General features: G+C 33.2%; 1 protein-coding gene across 10 annotated transcripts in view; it reads right to left on the minus strand.

The window, feature by feature from the left end:
• Positions 1-22,950, minus strand: part of TAF2 (TATA-box binding protein associated factor 2) — a 234,666-nt gene that overhangs the window by 195,195 nt on the left and 16,521 nt on the right. For all 10 annotated transcript variants that reach the window (XM_035011822.1, XM_035011821.1, XM_035011820.1 and 7 more), the window contains exons 4-17: positions 20,146-20,264; positions 18,742-18,883; positions 17,257-17,488; positions 14,931-15,115; positions 13,547-13,660; positions 12,319-12,418; positions 10,617-10,702; positions 8,054-8,189; positions 6,665-6,819; positions 5,882-5,996; positions 5,419-5,528; positions 3,453-3,518; positions 2,019-2,271; positions 462-602 (exon numbers count right to left, since the gene is read on the minus strand). In XM_035011822.1, coding sequence (XP_034867713.1) covers positions 462-602; positions 2,019-2,271; positions 3,453-3,518; positions 5,419-5,528; positions 5,882-5,996; positions 6,665-6,819; positions 8,054-8,189; positions 10,617-10,702; positions 12,319-12,418; positions 13,547-13,660; positions 14,931-15,115; positions 17,257-17,488; positions 18,742-18,883; positions 20,146-20,264 — 1,954 coding nt within the window. The remainder of the gene's footprint in view (positions 1-461; positions 603-2,018; positions 2,272-3,452; positions 3,519-5,418; positions 5,529-5,881; positions 5,997-6,664; positions 6,820-8,053; positions 8,190-10,616; positions 10,703-12,318; positions 12,419-13,546; positions 13,661-14,930; positions 15,116-17,256; positions 17,489-18,741; positions 18,884-20,145; positions 20,265-22,950) is intronic.

The following is a 22,950-nucleotide window of genomic DNA, read 5'->3' on the forward strand; positions in this document are numbered from 1 at the left end:
CACTCATATCTCCATCCCCCATGTAACCAACCAAAAAGTTAAATTATCCATTTCTGTTTAGTATAAATGTTGATAGAGAGTTACTTACAGCTCATAAACTCAATGAACAATCAATTAAAATTTGGGGAACATCTTTTTTTTTTTAGAGATCTTACTTATTTACTTGAGAGAGAGAGAGAGAGAACACGCACATGAGCAGGCTGAGCAGAGGGAGAAGCAGACTCCCCGATTCGGGGCTTGATCCTGGGACTCTGGGATCATGATCTGAGCCAAAGGCAGATACCTGACCAACTGAGCCACCAGGCACCCCTGGGGAACATCTTGTAGAACCAAAAATAGAACAAAGACAAACCTTTTATAAAAAAGTAAACACACCTGCTATTTAAATAGTCCCCAAGTTAAACTGAGATACACAGATAATGGCATACAACAATTGTAACAAAGTAGAAAGTAAACTGCACCTTCTGTAGAAAATAGCTTTGAAAGCTCATAAAGTTGTTTGTTTTCACAATGTTTGGACAAGTCTTGCAACAAAACATTCTAGTAAAGAGTGACTTCATGGCTGGTGGTCCTGTCCATGTGCTCACCATTGAATTCGCAATCTGCAAATAATCAGAAGTAATTTCCATCACCACTGAAAACATACTTTTAAATAAATAAATAAAATAGCTTCTTAAAATGTATTAAAACAACTGGATTTGTTTTCAACAATTTCAATTCTCAGAAATTTAATACATTTTAGCCTTTTATTACCATTTCCCAAAAAAAATTAACTCACCTCCTCCCCAAATTCTTATGTACACTTATAATTATTTTCTATAATTTCTAAGTTGGAGCATTCTTTTATGTTTTAAGAAAACATGTTTGCAAAAGGCTTCTTTTCTGAGTAAGTTTGTCTTTGTCCATTTAGGAAAATATAATTCTAACACTTTAAATTATCAAAGAGAATCATCACCATGGATTTTAAATAAGGTTTTAAAATCTACCCTAATTGAAAAATAAGCCAAATACAGCGCTAATGTTTTAAGTCTGCAAGAATGCTTCACAAAAAAACCATATCTTGCTATTGAAACTTTCAGCGTATACAGAAATTATGTCTGAAAAGACTGAATTTATAATTTTAAATAAGTCTATAATTTCATGAACCTGCTAAGAATTTAGCATGCGAGAATCACAAAGATCTTTATAGAAGCAATGAAATTATATCCTTAGCAGATGATCTATCAGAGAATACCATACTATCCCTCACATATCTGAGTAGGATGTAGGAATTCAAGTATTCAATAGTGACCATTAAAGACAAAACGAATCTAAACCATTACAATCTTTGGAGATGTTGGGCAAATGGATTTTAGCAGCGAGGAAGGCAGAGGAGTCACTAAATGGGAATGAACCTATTATCAAGATGTTTTTTAAATACCTGGAACCCAGTATTTCTGGCCAAATTTTTGTCTGCGTTTTTCTGGTTTTCATTTGCTCTACCTTCAGTTTTTTTGCATCTAAAGAAAAATATTTAGTTTTCTTAATAAATTAACTTCTCTTGCATGTGAAGTTATAGAACCTATCATTTTAAGTTATATATCACTAATACTGATTACTAAACCCAAACCAACATGAAATAATCACAACAGGATAGTTAAGATGAACTGATTTCCTATACTATAAGGTAAAACGTCACTCAAACTAAGGAATTTCTTGCCAAATACAGTTTATGCTTTAACAGTATGGTTTGGCAATTCAATAAAATGGAGAACAATCCTCTTTGAATTTAAAATCTGACTTTCAGTTTGAAAATTACAAACTTTTAATGCATTATCTATTTTCAGATCAAAACATTTTTCTTTCAAATCAGTCTTATTAAACACATTTGGAAAAAGGCTTTCAAGGGACCAGCTACCAAGTAAAATTAAAGACTATGGCAAATGTTAATTCATTTTCAGAGTTTTTTGGGTTTTGTTTTTGTCTTTGTTTTTAAATATGCGGTAGTCATGTTTTCTTTCTACTATGCATCATCTCACCTTTGCGAGGCAGAAGCAAGCGGACATTCTTACTCGGTAGAAACACTGCTCTTGTTCTAGTATGTCAGTGAGTGCAAGGCGAGATGCTGGTGTAGGGAACTTCTCCAAGGCCAGAATGGATTCCTGCTGTGCAACAACATCTCTCTCATAGCGGAGCTGATACTGCCACATGAAATCAGCTTGCTCAAACTCCACTTTCCTCAGCACTGACATATCTGGGTCTATCCTTATCCACAGCAAAGGGGAATCCGCACTGAAAGAAAACACAATTTTCTTTTTAATTTGTTTCAATTTTATATGTTTATAAAATAAAAACAAAGCATTTATTAAATAGATTCTCTTCTCTATGTAATATTCAAGACTGCCTGAACTTTTACTGTATTCATTTTTTTAATCACACTGACAACATTCTCATTATGTTTAATGTATTTCAACTTTCTCACAATAGCTAATCTTTATTAATCTTGCTTAAAAGATCCTCAAGGATAAGAAGACAGTTGTCACAAAGAAATTCCATCTGAAAATTTTACTTGGGGGATTTTGATTTGTGATTATGTGACGTGGAAAAAAAGAATGAGATCAAATTTCTTCATTTCATGGCCTATAGCCTGACTATGGCTATAAATGCCATCATTTCTTGGAATCAATTTGTGACTAAGAAATGAATTTATTTTAAAATTAATTTGTTTAACTGATTTTTAATAGTGTTTTTTTAAATGTTAGATTCATGATCATCTTTCTCAAACAGGAAGTTCTGAAATCATAGTTCAGAGGCATATCATGAATTTATCCTCCCATACTTGTCAAAATAACTCGCAGAGTTTAAAATATCTAGCCTATGTCAACACCATCAACAAAAGAATATTACCTGAAATACTACTTTAATTCGCCAAATACTAGTGGGTGCTTACTACAGGTAAGGCACTTGATATGGAAAAAGTACATAAGGGTATATAAAGAGCAGTAATATTTGGCAACCAAGCTAGTAATTACACGTTTTATAAAAAAATACACAGGCACAATATGGATGAGCAAAATGAAGTCTGAGCTATAGTATTTTTTAAAGATGAAACACTGCCAATCAGTAAATATTACCACATAAAATTTAGAACAGTGATATTTAAATTATATTTTGAAAGCACAGGGAGCCTCAAAGTGCCCTGAAGACAACTCCCCAAAGACAAAAAGAATCTGTATTTTCTGAGAGCTCCCTAGATATCAGACTATCAGGACCCACTAGAAAGTACTAGATCAGAAACTGCATTTTAAGAAGATCCGCAAGTGACACACTATAGTTTGAGAAACATTGTATTTCTATGGACTTTCAAAATTTTAAAAGCAGCAATTTCAACACATTTACATACTTTTAGATGTGCATAACAAGACACATGAGAATGCATATATTATATCCTTAAACTCAAGTAACTAACTTACTCCATCGCAGAAAGATCCATGTCAACTTCCTCTCCATTCATCAGTGGAATTTTTTTCTTTTTATTCCTACATTTAGGGAAAAGTTAAGTTTACAAACTATGACATTTCCAATTCTGAAAGGAAATAAAGAACAGTTGAAGTTCAAAATAAAAATTTCAGGCAACGTTGTAAGACAGCTTGAGGAAGAAGGGATAGTGAATGTAATGGAATTTAAACACACAAAAAAATCTATTTTGAAGCTGAAGGGAATGAAGTCAATGATACTGAAATGTCTTCCTGATCAAAGTTTAACAAAAAGCAAAAATATGTAACTAAATGCCAGGTTAAAACATAGATGTACTTCCAAGAACTGGTAAGCTGTAATTTTGTACAAAAAAGATTGATCTATCAACAAAGAAATCCTTTATAAAAAAACTGAAAAAATAACCAGCCCTGAAATGAGACATGAATTATTTTGAGCATGTGCTCTATGTGCAAGAAGCTGTCCCATATGAAATGAGGTATGTGATTAACTATAATACATCTTAACAGTATTAATTAACATATACAACTAGTTAATATGAAAAAGATTTAGGATAAGCCCCCCAAAAAGCAACTGCTTCCATGCAAATTACTTTTTTTATTATGTTATGTTAATCACCATACATTACATCATTAGTTTTTGATGTAGTGTTCCATGATCCATTGTTTGCATATATCATAAAGATCTACTGGATATACACTAAAAACTTGGGTGACTACAAATTAAAATAGGAACAAAGAACAGTCTTCCTGTGTTCCTCACGCCAAAGAATACCCGAAGGACATACTGTTACTACAGAGAAAAAACCCTGAGGATATGTTATGAAAAGAGTGGCAATCAGATGTTCCCAATTTCAAAGGTAGAACAAAAGGAAAGGGAAATTTCAGCCTGAACTAAGAAAGAATTTTTGCAAAGGAAAAATGGTTTCAAGGAAATTTCAGAATCAATTTCTGAAGGCCATCAAAATCAACTGACATCCCCATCTGTCTGACATGACCTCAATGTAGTCATGAGTATAAACCTTCTGTTCCTGAAGTTTTGCTATTACTATACAATCCTCTAGCGAAGCACAAAAATATTCCCATCTTTCGCTCTTCAGAATACATGCTAATGGCTGAGTTAAACAATAGTGGTAAAGAAAAAATATACTACATAGAAGATGAACGGTTGAACATTTTTTAAGGAAAATGACAATGTGCCGTTTTGAAAGACAAGGATGTTTTTTAAGGGGCACCTGGCTGGCTCAGTTGGAAGAGCATGCAACTCTTAATCTTGGGGTCATGAGTTCAAGTTCCATGTTGGGTGTAGTATTACTTTAAATAAATAAATAAAGGGGCACCTGGCTGGCTCAGTTGGAGGAGCATGTGACTCTTGATCTCAGGGTCGTGAGTTCGAGCTCCATGTTGGGTACAGAGATTACTTAAATAAATAAAATTAAAACAAAAAAAAGAATGTTTTGTAAAGGCATGGTGATACAGAGAAGAGGAGAAAGACATAGTAAAGAAAATGCAGGGGCTTTTTATGACATGTATTCAGCTCCTTCCTTTATATTCAATGATCATCTCCCCAGTATTTACTATAGATATTAATCCAATGACATTAATAACAACAAACCTAAGCAATTTGCCTTGAATTTCTCCTGGCTCCAAAAAAAATCAAACTTCTATTCCACCTACCCCTGACCCTACAAAATAAAGATTATTAAACCTAAATCTAAATTTTTAAATTAATTAATTCAAAGAATAAAATGTTGTCAAGAACAAAAAGCAAATAAAGAATAGTTGGTAATATCAACTTGAAGTAGAAGGATGAAAAAAGATACCAGATAACATGTTCTCTACTTGAAACTTAGGTATATATTAGGATTTCTATTTTGGCATTTTAATCTGTGAGACTTACAGTTTAATTATCAATTTCAGTTTAAAGTTATGATTCAATGCCTACCTTCTGCTTTTAGAATGACAGGGAATATCATGCTTAAGGCTGTTTTCTTCAATTTGCAACGTATGATTGAAGGATCCATCTAACTCCTGCACTGTCACTTTAAGTGGTCCCTTTAAAAAGAAACAGTGTTCAAAGATAATGCTAGAAAAATACCATATATGTATTCTTATGTGTACAGGTATATATTTCAAGATATAAAATAGTACTATAGAAGATGTGTGTCTAGGGACAGAGAAAGGTAGCTAGTGCCAAAGGAGGGGAGAACTGGGATATCTGTGTCCCCTGAAATCTCCATCATAACCTCTCCATTGACCCGTCATTGACACTTGGTGTTTTCTCAATTTCAACCTTTGCAAACAAATTCTCATTATGAAACTTCTAACCAGCTCTCCACCCATAAGCCCTTCCTATATTGAAACTGGGAAGAAAGCAGTACAAAAGGCCATTTTGGAAAAAATCTTACCACATATTTCTGAGTTCCCGGCGATGTATAATCTTGCTTTATTTCTAATTCCAAAACATTTCGTTTTCTGTTAAATGCAAAACTTCCATAAAATTTTACCACTCCACTCTGGTCTCTGAAGAATTGTAAAGGCATTTCTGCATATTGACATGAATATGTACTAAACAAAATAAAGGACTCATTATAGTAGGTGATAACTTTCAGATGCATTCTCACCAGTTCAAGGCCTGAGAGCACACTTCAGGGTAAACCAGGTGGCAAAGTATTCAAAATTTTTGTGAAAAGTGTTTCCCCATATTTAAACAAAATTTCTGAAACGTTTTGAAAGAAGCAAAACCACTCTACTGGGTTATTAATATAATAGTGCTCTGATATGAAAAAAATGTAAAAATTGAAAAGTTCCCAGATACCAGTTAAGTTGTGCCAACCCCTAACCACATCTAAAAGCCACCAGACCACTGCATCTTACAAGTAATCCTGCAGGCCTGTCTGGTGGATTATTTACCTCCCCCACCATTAAGCCTATTGCTATATTCACACACTAACAAGTAATTCAAAATATGCCAAATTTTACAAGCATTAACATATATGTGTGTGTATCTCAATGATTAATAGGCACCTTAGCAGAAATGATTTACAGTTCCTAGTTCTTTCTACTACTATTTAGCAACTTAAATAGTTCTTCTCCTTTGGTGTTCCAAATCTTTTTTTTTTCCTCCTTTCCCTGACACACATAACCTTATTCCCTTCCCCTCCTTGTTGAGCTGCTACTGAAAAGGATACACCCACTGCTTTATTAAAGGCTGGATGTCTTTGCCAGAGACATTTGAGATGGATTTCAAAAACCCAGATGTGGAAACCAACATCTGACTCCACATATGTGACTGGAACTTCTGTGATGAAGCAGTACTAGCCAAACTTAACAGTTTATTGAAAACCTGTAAGGATGAAAGTATCATTCAAGTAAGTTTGTATGACATAATATACATTGTTTTCAATTCTGTACTATACCCACTTTGCATTATGACTTTACTATATAGTCAATTACAAAGATAATAATTTCACATCTTACTATATAGGTGGATCTAGTTAAAGACTATTAGAAATAAAAGCATGCAAAGATTTAAACAGCCAGACTATAAAACTATTCTTCCTCAAAACATAATTCAATTTCAATAATGTCCTGGCCAAACAATGAACATTGTTTTTAAGGATTATAATAACAATAATATATAATACCTATAATTTATTGAATCATGAGCTTTACAAAGAAACTAAACATTTAGCAAGTTGAGAACACTCATTAAGACTTATACAACTCAGGGTGCCTGGGCGGCTCAGTTGTTAAGCATCTCCCTTCGGCTCAGGTCATGATCCTAGGGTCCTGGGATCAAGCCCCGCATCAGGCTCCCTGGCTCAGCGGAAAGCCTGCTTTCCCTCTCCCACTACCCCTGCTTGTGTTCCCTCTCTCACTGTCTGTCTCTGTCAAATAAATAAATAAAATTAAAAAAAAAAAAAAGACTTATACAACTCTACAAAGTTTCTTTATGGACCACCTCTCATTTAATATCTCTCCACTCTAAAGGTAAGGTGAAGGACAGAAAGATTAAAGAAACTTAACTTTAAGGCAAATATAAAATGCTTTAAAAAATTACTAAAAAGTTATTTTTCACTCACCTGTAAGAATATTATCAATGGAAAAAAAATAGCTGAACATTTATAATACATCTTATTTCTACTGCCTCAACCACTCTATCTCAACTATTTACAACAAAACTTGCTTAAAATATATAGAATTTAATAGTAGCAAAAATAAACATCTTTTAGTTTTTTTTTCTATTGAAAACACTCTAGGTGGCAGTTCATCCTTAATATTTTAAATAATGCTGAACACAAAATCCTATGTACAAATAGGTTCTACTTTCATCCCCACATTCTAATTTTATATCCATGACAATTCAGCATTAAATGGATAAAGTATTGATACTTATTCTACATCTGAGGAAACAAACAAAAAGCACAGGTTACTTAGTGAGCAAACAGCTAATTAGTAACAGAATTCCTCCTATAACTCCAGAGGCCCTGACTCCTATTCTACAGAATAGCATTCAGATTATACATATGGAACGTATCTTTCTCTACAACTGTTAAGTCCTTAACTTTAATACTTACTTGTAGCATGAATTCCATACTGATCCTATTTTCAATCAATCTCATCACGAGGTGAGCTTTACACTGAAACATAGTGTAATATTCCCAAGAAAGCGTATGTGGATGCTTTATTGAAAAGTGTAGATGAGATGCTGGACTAAAAACATAAACAGCTATACTTAGTAAAACAAATTTGTATTAAATAAACAGTAAGTTTCATGGCCACATCATAATATAAGTCAGTAATTTCTCAGCATGAGAGCAACACAAGTAGGAAACTTCTTAAAATAAATTTAACTGGAAGAAAATTATGAAGTTTCATGAAAAAACATAAAGGAAAATTTTAATAAAAACACATGCCAAGCTCCCAGATAGGAAGAGTCTCAATATTTTAGTGCTCTCCAAATTCATCATTATAATTAATGTAATTCTAACCAATATCCCAAGGTTAAACCATACACACACAAAAAACATTCCAGGTGCATTACATATCAAAAACAATTATAAAAGTACTAGAAGAAAAGACGGAAAAAAATTTCTTGTCCTAATTCTAGGGCAGGAAAAATCTTCCTATAAATAAATAAATAAATCCATCCAGGGCACAAAGACCAGACTATGTAAAAATTTTACATTCTGAAATGATGAAAGAGATCATCAGTAAATTAAAAGAAAGGTACAGTCTAATAAAAAAAATTTATGACATATATGAATGTTAAAGGTGTTTAAAATTTTTCACTATTTTAAATAATGCTGTAGTGAATGTCTTTTTACACATGTGCAAGTATTTCTGTATGGCAAATCTCTAGAAGTACAATTTCTATATGACAACATAGCTAGAAATACAACTAATGAATCAAAATCATCTATTTTAAATGTCTGATTGGTACCAACAAATTACCCTTCAAAATCACTGTACCAAATTACACTCTCACAATCTATGTGTAAGGGTAATCATTATACTTCTTTAAAAACATGGCATCGAAATTTAAAATATTTGTTGATAGTTACACAGTAATATGTATATGATCGAACTACATTTGGTAATGCTATACATAAATAAAGGCATGGGGGAAAAAAAAAAAGGTCATGGCTATCTCCAAGAGGAACTGGTGGGAGGGAGGTATATTGCTTCCAGACCTTTTTTTTTCCTTTGCCTTTAAAAATTAAACATACAAGACTAAATAAATGGGCAGAACCAAAGTAAAAGCATTTAGTGTAAGTAATATTTACATACCATGGTAATGCTCTAATTATATGCTGGGAAACTGCCATACAGCAGGCAGTGAGGAGAAGAAAGTGAAAGAACTAATATTTGAGAACTTGATCTCAAGTAATCCTCACAACCAACCTGGTTAAGGACTATCACTGTCATTTTACAAATTAAAACACATACACAGAAAGGTTATGTGATTTTCTCAGATCACAAAAATAACGACAAAAATCCATGTTTGTCTAACCCCAAATTTCTATGCTTTCCCATGAACTTACTCTTGTCTTGGTAACCATGCTACAACAAAGAAAAGGCTACCGGTTATACAACTTCAAATTTCTTAACCTCTGTGGTGCTTTTAGACACTTGGGCAGCCTGGTTAATCCTATGGGTCCCCTTTTGAGAAACTGCTAACATATACACAAAATAAAATACATAGAATTACAAAGAAAGCCAATTATAACGAAATGCGGTTATAAAAATATTAAAAATTATGATATGCCAATATATATGCTAGCTTATTAATGCATTAAATAACAAGATCTGGCAGTGGTCTATTATAGTAATATTGAGGTGGTGATAAGTGCAGAGTATTTCAAAATATCTGCTAATAATTATAACATGACAGGAAAAGATCTATGATTTCTACTGTTGACAAAGTCATAGCATTGTCTTTTGCCTACATTCATAATTAAGGAAAATATATCAGCTAATGATTAGTGAAAATACAGAAAAACTTTCCCATCCATTTCAATCCATATTCCTTTAGGGAATCCATGGACACTAGAACAAACAAGACTGCCTGCTGGTACTATTATTTTGCTATAAGTGGCTGTCTTCTTTACAGGGACTTGCTACACAACAGAAGAAGAGAAAGGGAAAGAAAGAATAGAAGGAAGGTAGAGAGGGAGGGAAGAAAAAAGGAAAGAAGGGAAAAAGCAAAGAATAAATGTCTAGGTAGGTGACCATTCAGATAAATAGGTATAGGTAGGATGTCCTGAAGTTGAAATTATCTACTTAGACTTAAAAAAATAACTGGTGGTCCATAAGCAAAATATTTGTTTCCATTATTTTTAAACTTTTCTAACAACAGTACAATATACTAGCATCTGGAAATTAACATGGAAAAGAGTAAAGCCTTGTATTTTTTGAGAGTCTTTCTTTAACGTTTAAGTCCATTTGTAGCCATCACATGCAGTAAAAACAGTAAAGTAAGGAAAGGAGTAATGAGAGTATTACCAGTATTTGTGGCTTTAATATTATTACATACTATTATTTTGGCCTGTGTGGGTCTCAGTACACGTCCCAAGTAATCCTCAAAGACTGAACCCATAATACAAGGTTTGTAAGACCACCTCTGAACAACAAACATACTTATCCTTCTCTTTTCCTCCACCAAATATGGGATGTAGTAAAACTCCACCAGTTTTTAGTTCATACGCCACTATTTTGTCTAGCTCCTAAAAAAGATAAAAATAGGAGTCAGTGAAAATTTCTTTATGTATCAAATTTTAGAACTGAACTGTGATTTCTCATTTCCTGAATCAAAATGTAAATTTCTTAAAATAAATTAGATGTATTTACAAAGTAGTTTATGTTCTTATAAACAAAACAGACTACACAGCTGGCTCAATAATACAGCCAAAAAGCCTTCTCTCCTTTGTGACTTCAGGGCTGGCCAGCAGCCTGCCAATTTTTCCTAACGGCTCTTCCCAACCTTCTCTGACCTGTGTTCCAAGTTCATTTGTTCCTTCTCTGCAGTTTGTTTCTGGTGGAGGATTTAGACAAGTAAAAAGAAATGGAGATAAAATTATGTCAGGAATCTACCCTTTTAAAACTTCTTCAGTCTTCTCTAATATGACATAGATCAAAGTGAAAAAAAAAGTTTAAGGGAAAAAAGGACAACAGAACTGTTTAAATAATATATAAGCAGTATACAGAAGTGGTAAAAATCATAGTGAAGTGGTTAAAAACCAGGTTTGAATTCTGGCTCTACTACTTACTAGCTGTGTAACTTTGGTCAAATAATTTAACCTCTCTGTGCCTCAGTGTCCTCATTTGTAAAATGGGGTGTAGTAACAGGGTAGTTAGGAAGATCAATACAGTTAATATTTGTAAAATGTTTACAGTAGTTCCTGAAACACTGTAAGTGCTATATGCTATCTTTTCCCTTCATTAATAGTTTTTGAAATGAAGAATGGACTCTTCCAGTTTAGATGTATAAATTCTTTTATGGTTCTAGATGTTTGAAATCCTTCACAATTATTTTTTTGGCTTACTTGAGTTTACGTTTGGATGACGAAGATACATAAAATGAGAAAAGGGGAAGATGGAGGGGTCCATTTCATAAAGATATTAAAGGTCGAAATTTTTCCATTTGAGAAGGAAGGAGTTAAGCACAAGATGAGTAAAATGTATACGTACATGAACAGAAAGGGCTAGGCAAAATACAGTTGATTTTTTTTCTTTTTGGCCAAATCTTTAAATAATAGGAAAAAGACGTGACAATGACAGAGAACATAAATGCACTGAAGGACTAGCCAGCATATAATAAGCACTTATTATGTACAAGGCACCATGCACATCACATGTATGATGTCTTATAATCCCCATCTACTCTCCTTAAAAAGATGAGACTTAGAAAGATTAACCAAAGTCACAAAGCTTGTAAATGTATGAGGCAGAATGAAAAGCAATCTGACTCCAGAAGCTGGGTTCTAAGTCTAAACAAATTTAGGAAGCATAGAGTTATATTATGAATGACTACTACAAGGAGCTTGGATATATCTAACGACTAATTTGATGTTGAAGGAGCTTAAATACTCTCTTGCTTATTAGCAAAAAAGTCTTTGGAAGTCAACACTGACAATGGAACTAGATAAAACAGACCATTAGTCTTTCTCAGTAAAGAGATTTTCATTTTGCTGGGATTTTCATTTTGCTGGGAAAAATTAGACACTTTCAAATGACAGTATTTTACAATTATGAAAAGTAAAGGACAAGTGACTTGTGAATCAGGAGAACACTAACATGTCCTGTTGACTTCTAAATGGGTAATGGATCTGGCTGTTTTTACCTCTTTAATCCAATGGCGGTATTCATTAACACCAAAAGTTTTTTTCATCCAAAGTCCATAAATATAGCCAGAAATTCCCTTCAGTACCCATTCATCAGACCTATGCAAAAAGTCAAAATATATTCTTTTAATCATAAAAAATTTAATCATAAAAATTTTTAGATAAGGCCAAAGAGGATAACAGAACACATTATAGTGTGTGCTTTTATGCATTCTTAAAATAAATGAAAAACAATTTAAAAAATGTATTAACAAAATATTTGGTTTAACCACTTCCAATGAGTTCTACTTACCATTACACCTTCCTCACATCTGCTTTCCAGTCTTATTTCAAGTAATGTCCCTATCTTTGCGCTGCTTCCTTCCCAGCCAACTCTGTCCATACTGTCTGTATCCAAGGAAATATGTGCCCAAAGCCAGGACTGTACTGCTCAATTTTTAAAGTTCACATTTGCCAATCCCATGAATAATTATCAATGGGATTCCAAGATCTAACGTTTAATTACTTATTTTTGGTTTAAGAGGAAAGGGAATTAATACCATTCATTCATCTATTCATTCATATACTTATCCATTCATTCATTCATTTATTCAAACATGTTGCGTACCATTTTCCAGGCACTGTTCTTCACTGAAACTATGTTATTCTGGAAAAATTACAAATCAAGAGGACTTACCCTCTGCCAACAAAAAAGAAAAAGAAACCAACAGATATTCATGTACTACATATAGCACAGAATGGTCACAAAAATAAATTATAATCTTAAGGGAGTTTCATGTATTTCTTCGAATTCATCTCAAGTTAATCAAAAAAATTAAGTGTTCTTATCTCTTACTTATTTCAAGTATTATTAGTACAAAGTTAAACACTAAGAGGAAAATCCCTACATCATTATCACTATTGTAGAAGACTGTTATTTTGCCTTACACATGATCTTGAACATTACCAGTTACACTGAACATTGACATTAGAATTCTAACTGCAGTTTTCTGCACATTCAATGCCTTATATCTACAGTATTCATTCAGTTTTCTAAGAAATTGTTATCAAAATTCTTTAAAAAAAAAATAGAACTATAGTGAATTGATAGCCACAAATCTGGGATGAAATTTATACTCATTACTTTTCTCTAAATATACAGAGAGAAAAGAAAATACAGGAAAAGAAAACAAAAACAAACTTTCCCAATTCTTTATCTCAGTAGTTGCAAACTATGAAATTACTCACCAAGACATTCTGGATATGAAACAACCAAAAAACTGCTGTGCCAAGGACTGGGCTAAACACCTTCTAGTCAGAGGTGTCTCATCTATAATCATGGCACTATGTAACAGATTTGTGCTGGAATTTAAAAGAAGAGACAATTATAACCAAGAAATAAACAATGATTCAATCAAAATGAAATAATCACACTTTTAAAATAAGGGAATTCCAATTTGACATAAAAGAGAAAAAACAGAACATTCTTCCAAAAGCTTTCACATCTTTTCAAAATTTAGGTGAAATCCATAATCTTAATTAACTTTTGCCTAAAGTAAGGACTGTAGTGTTTCCCATTGATTTCCGTGAAAAATTTAAGTACCTTTTTCTGGAGGAAGGGGAAATTACCATTAGCCTGAAATGGGTATGTTCATCAGAAACTGATCCTCCTATGAAGGGCTCTTCTAATTTCAAAAACCTTTTCCCAATAATAACTATTAATTATTTTTTTAAGATTTTATTTGAGAGAGAGAGAGAGTGTACAAGCAGGGGCAGGGGGAGAGGGAGAGGGAAAAGCAGACTCCCCTGTTAAGCAGGGAGGCCGATGCAGGGCTCAATCCCAAGACCCTGGGATCACAACCCGAGCCAAAGGCAGATGCTTAACCGACTGAGCCACCCAGGTGCCCCCAATTTTTTTTTTTTTTTTTTTAAGTAAGCTCTACACACAATGCAGGCTTGAACTCACACCTCAAGATCAAGAGTCACATGTGCTACCAACTGAGCCAGGCAGGCACCCCTATGAATTTTTTGTGCTCCATTGTTTACTTTCAAATACACTGACCCATAAGATCTTTCTAACATACTCTAGAGAATACAGGGGCAATAGTATTATTCCTCTTTTACAGATGAAAAAATTTAGGCCAGAAAGGATAAAATGATTGAACCTAAGGCATAAAATTTATAAATCTGGAACTTTCCAAGGAAAGAAAGAAGGTAAGGCAGGAAGAGAAAGAAAAAAATGAAGTTTTCTCTCTTTTATAATTGGCAAAGAAATTTCTGACATCAGTAAAATTTTAAATGATTTAGGAAAAAAAAAAACCCATTAGACGTCCATTATATAACTTGTATGATTTTTGTTAAATGCATAAGCAGAAGAGACTAAAAAAAAATCTGTAAAACATCTCTATCAGTTATATCTGGATGAAAGTAATAGAAGTGTTTTGGGTCACTTGGAAATTTTCTTTTTTATGTTTTTCTACATTTTGAATTTTTAAAACATTAGCTTTTCTACAAAACCAACCATATTTAATTTAAAGGAAAAAACTTTGAAACATATCTTAAAATTAATCACAAAATAACCTGTCTTCCCATCATTACCCTCATTTAGACATTTCAAATCTTAAATACCAACCTAAAAATGCTCATGGAAGCATAAGCAGCCACTTCAACATAAGCCTCATCAATGAATACAGTCTTAAAACAGGAATATGGGTATCGACATGTAAGAATTTCTTCATAAAATTCAAAAACTTCATGAAGATAAGATGTAGTATGTTTAAGCAATGGAAGAAGCTGAGGTAAACAAAAATGAGTAACCTGAAAATAAAAAGCAGGGAAGAAAGTCATTAAAAGAAAATGTTATCTTTAGTATTTTAAATTTCCTAAATGTCTCAATTATAAGGAAAACTTCATTCATATAAATCCTTTTAACAAATTCATGGCAATGAGGGAAAATGCTAGTGTGATATTAGTGATTACTTTTACTATGTTTATAAAATATTCATTGTACTTGAAAATTAAATTCATGATGGATTATAAATCTGTGAAATGCTTAGACCCAATGAAAATACAACTTTGGTTCCAAATTAAAATGCCTTTTGCATAAGCATACAAAACAAGAAAGATTTAAATTGCCAAGGCTTATTACAAATCCACCTTTGATTCATAAATGTCTTACCTAGTGAATACTGTACTTGTCATAGTCCTATGCATCCTACTTTGGACATGGCCACTCAAATATAACATATCATCTCATCCCATATTATGATTCTGTACCAAATAAATGGCATCAACAATGACAGAGATCATTCTGTTTAGAAGGACCTAGAGTAAGGTTTCATGCTGGAGATTAAATCTGAGCTAATCTTTTTGAATTGGACAAAAGTTTGATAGGAATGAAGAGGTAAAGAGAACATCTCAAACAAAGTCAAAACAGAAATATGGTATGGTCAGGAGAATCTAAGTAACTATATCAAATATAACAAACAAACAGAAGTAATGGAGAAAAAAGCTCGAAAGGAAAATTAGGGCCAAATTCTAGATGATCCTGAAAGTCATATTAAAGAGTTCTGATTGTTGCAGGATTGTGGAGGCAAGGAAAGTTTTTAACGTATGATAAAAATTATTCTTCTAACAGTGTTAGAACAGGTTAGAGACTAACATACATGAGTGATGGGGATCTATGTATGATTAATAATCAAGGGCCCGAAGTGCATCATAATTAGCACTCCTCTTGATACACAAACAAAACCCAAAATACTATTCATCAGAAAAAGATTCATGTTTAGAAAAATCTACATGACAGAAAATCTGATAATAAAGTAAAAACTATCTACTTGAGACAGAGAGACTAAGTGGGCTCTAAGTATTCAAGTAAAATACTTCTTAACTATCATTTACCTTTCTCCCATCCAATAGCTTGGAGTGGGGAAAAAAAAATCTTCCAAAATACAAAGTAGGTACTAATCAAATGTTGATTTAACAGCTAACCACTTACCAAAGATAATAAAATTCTCTGCCAATCTTATCAGCGAATATACTTTTAAGAGTCATTATCAAGCCAGCAAAAGCAAAACCATTCGTAAGATATCATGAATATTTTCCATAAGTGACTTTATAAATCTTGTGAATTTCAGGAAAGCAAATATAAGAACAGACTGAGGAGCTTACTGGGTATCGACTAAACCTAACTGCCCTCAATTTTTGCTCGCATAACAGAAATACCATTGAGACATACATGGTCACATGTATATCTTAGCTTTAAACTAAGAAATAAAAAATCTAAAATTGAAAATGTTAGGGACCATGAGTAAATAAAAAGAGATTCATTCAAATGTTACTTTAAACAGGTACAGAAGTAGAGAGGGTCAATAACCAATACATCACTTCCTAAACACCAGAAGTCTCATCCTTAGGGAGGCCTGTAAGCACTAATTGGTTTGCCAATTAATATACGATTTATGGCAAGATATGGGATGGAAGAAAACTGCAAGAAGCCTTGAATGAGTGTGCTGACTAGAATTCTAAACTCAGCTTCAGCCTTATCTTTCTTCCTCTGTATATGCTGAAGTGAGAACAAATCTTGTTCTTTAATTGTGAAATTGTAATATTTCAGGTTCCAGAGATGGGACTATAACATTCATAAACATATGCCAAACAAAAAGAGGACACTAATACAAAGTATTTACATAAATCAACTCATATTCTAATCAAGGTACACTTGAAACTCCTTTGGAACTCAAAGCTCTCTGTTGAAAAAAAATTTTAAACTTTAACATTTTGAAAGGAATTCAAGAATTCAAATCATTAAATATATCAGATAAGGAATCCTTTTCTCTCTAGTGATATTCTGGATAATTGAAAGAAGAGTTAGGAAAAACTCAGTATTTCATTACTATCCTTCCTTTTATCAGGGGTGAAAGGCTGGGAGGAGAAAGGAGCAAGAAGCTATGACTTACCTCATGCATATATGGATCTACAAGTATTTCAAAAGGTCCAATGGCCAAAGAGATATTTGATGCAGCTGTTGGAATGGTAAGCATGTAATGGAAGGTCTTCTTCCTCATATCATGGGTATACACTGTCTCCACCAAATCTCCATTGGAAACAGCCACCATTGCGGCATCTACTGTAAATTCTAATTTCCATGTACATAATTCAGAGTATGAATCAACACACGGGAACCAAAATCTAGGAAAAAATATCAACAGCATAAAAAAAAAAATAGTGAAAGTGTAACCTACGGTTGTTTCTCCCACTTATAAGTTATTCTAACGTTTACAGAATATGTGCGAAAAGAAACTTCAGCTATTTGCCTACTGAAGCTTTTTACTGTGTAACTTGAAAGAATCTGATTAAAGATATAAACTTTTCGCCAAATATTATTTGGCAATATGAAGAAAATATATCGTACGATACTGCCAGTTCAAATACTCAAAAAAGAGATAAGCAATTCTTAGCTTTGAATTTTTAACCTAAAAATTATTTTCACTTGCATATTCATAATAGTCAGTTTTTATGCAGTACTCATTTCCAGAAACTAAAAAACCTTATAATAAAGTTTAAAAGAACACAATATTCAGAATCTGATCCATAAGTTAGAGAATTGTTTTGGAGAACGGGATGCACTGTATTAATTCAAATAGTACTAGTAAAGCCAGACCTAATATTTCTCGAACACTTTCCTTCAAGATCAGGTTTTACTACCTGCCAGGGTCTGTACCTGATACTGTAACACAAAGAAGTAGAAGACATCATCCTTGGCTTGAAAGAGTTAATAATCTGAAGAATATTAATAACAATCTGAAGAGACTATGCATACTATAATATTTCAATAACACAGAGTGAGCTATTGAGCTCTGGGAATGAACTACAATTATACACAACAATGAAGGTAAATCTCACTACCATACTGTTAAACTTTTTTGTTGAGATATAAAGAGCATAATGCATAATTTCCATTCATATAAAGTTCAAAAGCAGGTGTAATTAAGCTGTGGTATTTTAGAAATCAGAACAGTGGTTAACCTTGGACAGGAGGACATCAGATGAGCAAGTAGTGAATGGAAATGGGTAGAAGGGGGGATTCTACAATGCTGGTGATATTCTTTTTCTTGATGTGTGAATTACATAGGTTTGTTCACTTGTGAAAATTCAGTGAACTTTTACTTATAGTTTGTGTAATTTTCTGTATGCTATTTTACTTCAGTATAAAGTTAAAAAATAAAGAATTGAAATGATTTTAGAAGTCTCTTTTCTGAGAAGGAAAGAGAAAAAGGAAAGACAGGACTGAGAAGGAATGACTAGTGGAACAAGATTCAGAAGAGGTAAATCTGAGGATCAAGCTCACACTTCTCATTTTACACTAAACACATGTATTGCATATACACAGAAAAAATGCAACTGAAAAATGAAATTAACTGAAATATATAAGAATAATCTACCTTGTGGAATTTTGATACCCACAAGAGAAAACGTGAGCACCTCTCTCTGCCATACTTCCCTCAACACTGGGTACCACAAAATGAAGACCTCCTTTTGGCTGATCCAAAGAAAAATTGATGTGTATCTTTAGAACCTTTAATTCTGCAACAAATAAATATATACATACATTGATATATAAATATATAATTGAGTAACAGTGGTCTATATAATAAGGGCAAAGACTTACACTAAACATAAAAAGGGAATCAAAGCTCAATTTTAAATGAAAAACTATACTTCTTACCCTTGTTTAGGCTCTCACCTTCTCTCCACAATAGCCTGCCTCCACTTATGTCCTTACTTCCACTCAATTCTAGTCACTACTAGCTGTGTTCTCCCAAAATATGGCTCAAGTCATGCCCTATCCTCCTCCCAACATTTCTGACAATGCTATACTGCCTAAAGAAAAAAGTTCAAAACTAGATTCAATGCAAAACCTGAAAAATAAGGACTTAAAAAGCCTCCCAGATTGTTAACCCTAGTTGACTTTGGAGAGTAGGAAGAAGGGGTGAGTGGGAAAAGCTACCTGAGAATTTATATAATGCATTATTTATTATGTTATCTTTGATTTCTCCATAACAAATACATGTTGCTTTCATAAGATTAAAAGGTTTCTTTTAATTTCCCTCAAAACACTACAACCATATGGACTATCTCCAATTCCTGAACATGGAATGATAGCCTTCTACGCCTGTCCCCTAAATTGGGCAACTCCCCTCAAGAAAAATCCCCCCCAAACACATAAACTCTTAAAAAAAACCGCAAAAGCAAAACAAAAAGTCCTTTACTTCTTTATCGTGGTTATAGGCTAAATAAAGATAGGCAAGTTATATATAGTAATTATAATGGCTGTGACTTTATACAAGAGAAAATGAAGGTTTAGAAATAATAAGACAGTGTGTGCTCAAAAGTGCAGAACACAGAACCCTATGTTCTAGCACTGACTCAACTACTAATTAGTGACCTTCAACAGGTCACTCACTGTCTGGACTTCAGATTACTCTTCTATAAAAGGAAGGAATTGAACCAGGTGATTTTTTCGGATTCTTCCTGCTATGAAATGCTGTAATTCTAAACTGCTTTGACACTGCATGGGTTCTCAACTCTTGACAAATTGTTCCAACCATCCCAATTTTTTTTTATAACTTTCACTTTAAAAACAACAGTGAATGGGTTGTTTTGTCACAGCCCTTAATTGCTATTTTCTTATTAACCAGTGATTCTTAAGAAAAAAAAGAGCTTCCAACTTCTGTATATTTCAACTTAATAATTTATAATTACGACATTAATGTTCATGTAAAAGTTTTCAGTCACTGAGTCTAACATGATTTTACTGCGCAGTCAATGTATTTTTGGTATTTTACCATCAATGTGTTTCCATAACTCTGATGGAACCTTAATGCAAAGTTCTCCATTTCCTGCATCAGGATCCACAGCACTAACTGCAGCTGCATAAGCATTGGAAAAATAATTTAGATTTCTCCTGGAAAAAAAAAACAAAAAAAGAGCCTGTTTTAATAAGCCAAACATTTCACCAACTATTTTCTTAAATATTTGGTAGCATTTGTTAAGTATTATATCATTTCATGTAATCTACAGAAATATTTTTAGCCAAGTAACTATTACTCTACCTACCCACCATGATGAAACCTATTAAATAATAAATACAATGTCATATATAGTCTACTTGCCAATGTTATGGAATTATTAGGATTATCATATCCTTCATTAATTTTGGAATGCCAAAGCCACCATACCTTCCTGAAAGAAGTGAAAAGAATATATGTAGAATTATTAATAATTAATGAATAATTATTCTTTATCTGGCAAAAATTTCAATGGATTCACAGCTCTACGATCTGACAGAAATTAGGATGTTTAAAACAAGTTAGGATGGGTATCAAGTCCTTAAAATGTAATACTGCTTACCTTCACTCACAAGTGCCTGACAATATAAGCTTAAGGAAGGAGGGAAACTTTTGGCTGCTTCACTGTTTTATCTCCTATATGCCAGGGGGCTACTCCATATTTGTTCAATAGTTACTTAGCCTTATTTCCCATTAGATGAAAACAACACAGAGAAGTCTTATGGAAACATTAAAACATTGTTCCCATCCAATTTCTATTTCACTAAAAACAATATATATGTGTGTAATTCACTAAATATACTCACACACACACATATATATATATAAGTACACACACACACAGATCTCCTTCCATTTACAATGGGGTTATGTCCCAATAAACCCATCATAAATTGAAAATAATTCTAAGTTGAAATGCATTTAATACACCTAACCTACCAAAATATCATAGCTTAGCCTAGCCTACCATAAATGTATTCAGTACACTTTCAGTAGCCTACCATTGGGCAAAATCAGCTAACACAAAGCCTATCTTATAATAAAGTGTTGAGCATCTCAAGTAATTTATTGAGTACTATACCAAAAGTGAAAACTAGAATGGTTGTATGGATAAGAATGGTTCTAAGTATATAGATTGTTTAGCCTCGTGATCACATGGCTGACTGGGAGCTGCGGCTCACCGCATAGCTCCACATAGGTACCACATATTGCTAACCCAGGAAAGTAATCAAAATTCAAAGTATGGTTTCTACTTATCACCACCTTTGCGCTATTATAAAGTTAAAAAACCACTAAGTCAAACCGTCCTAAGTTGGGGACCATCGTACACATATTACATTTCCTCACTGAAATCAGTTAAAGGAATACTGACAAAATGGATAAAAGAAAAAAGACAAGGAATGATATAACAAGAAAATGAGATGAAAGACAACCCCATGAGCCGTATTCTTGTTGTGCACCTTTAGGTTTATCATTCTGCCACTAGATGAATCCACAAAGTAAAGTTAGTTACATTGTACTAGCTTAAAAAAATTTTAACTAGTTAAAAGACAAAATTCATATACTGTACAGAGTGATTATAAGAAAAATAAAATGGGAAAAGCCATTAAAGAAAACATTAAAGTTATACACTCTGAACCTGACAGAGGCCATCCCTCTCCCATTTCCATCTCTCTGCTAACTAGGAAGGATGTATTAACTATAGCTTTTAACCACTACACAACATGACCTTCTGGAAGCACTTAAACAGACTTCTCAATAATTTTAACTATTTCGGGACACCTGGATGGCTCAGTTAGTTTAGTGTCTGCCTTTGGCTCAGGTCATGATCCCAGGGTCCTGGGATCAAGTACCGCATCAGGCTCCCTGCTCAGTGGGGAGCCTGCTTCTCCCTCTCCCACTCCCCTGCTTGTGCACTTGCTCGCCCTCTCTGACAAATAAATAAAATCTTAAAAAATAATAATAATAATTTTAACTATTTCTTCCTGTCAGATAAATACGGAAAATGTGTAAAAACTATAGGATCACACTAAAATGAATAAATCTGTGTTTTCACATACCATCTATTTTTTTAAAATATCATACCACAAAAGCAACTCTTTTTCCTTTGGTATATAGTTCTGTAAATTCTTACACCTTTGTAACCACTACCACAATCAGGATATAGAACAGGTCCATCATCCCGAAGAGTACCTTGTGCTATGCCTTGTGTCAAATAAATGGGAGTCATACAGAAAGCAACCTTGTGAGGCTGGCTTGTCTCACTCAGTATGTCTTTGAAATTCACCTCAGGCATTACATGTATCAATAGTTTGTTCCTTTCTACACTGAATAGTATTTCACGGTATAGACTGGACCACAGATTATTTATTGTTTGTTCATTCAGCCACTGAAGAACATGTGGGTTGTTTCCAGCTTTTGGCTATCACAAATAAAACTGCTATAAACAACTGTATATTGTTTTTCATGTGAATTTAATTTTCATTTTTGTAATACAAAATACCCAAGAGTGGGACTGCTGAGTCAGATGGTAAAATATGTTTAGCTTTGTACGAATATGCCAAACTGTTTTCCAGAATGGCTATACCATTCCACATTCCCACCAACAATATATAAAAATGCCAGCTGCTTCACATTCTTGCCAGCACTTAGTTAACATACCATCTAATTTTAAAGGCTACTTTGTGTATCTAGAGATTGTAATTTCTTTTCAATAAAATTTCAAAAACATGAAATATGAAAGATAGTTGAAGAAACCTGTAATTTCCCCCCCAGTTATCTGTGAAATTCAGAATTCTCAGA

The sequence above is a fragment of the Mirounga leonina genome, unplaced genomic scaffold (assembly GCF_011800145.1).
Source record: "Mirounga leonina isolate KUSES-001 unplaced genomic scaffold, KU_Mleo_1.0 Mir_165, whole genome shotgun sequence".
In the NCBI taxonomy this organism is placed as follows: Eukaryota; Metazoa; Chordata; class Mammalia; order Carnivora; family Phocidae; genus Mirounga; species Mirounga leonina.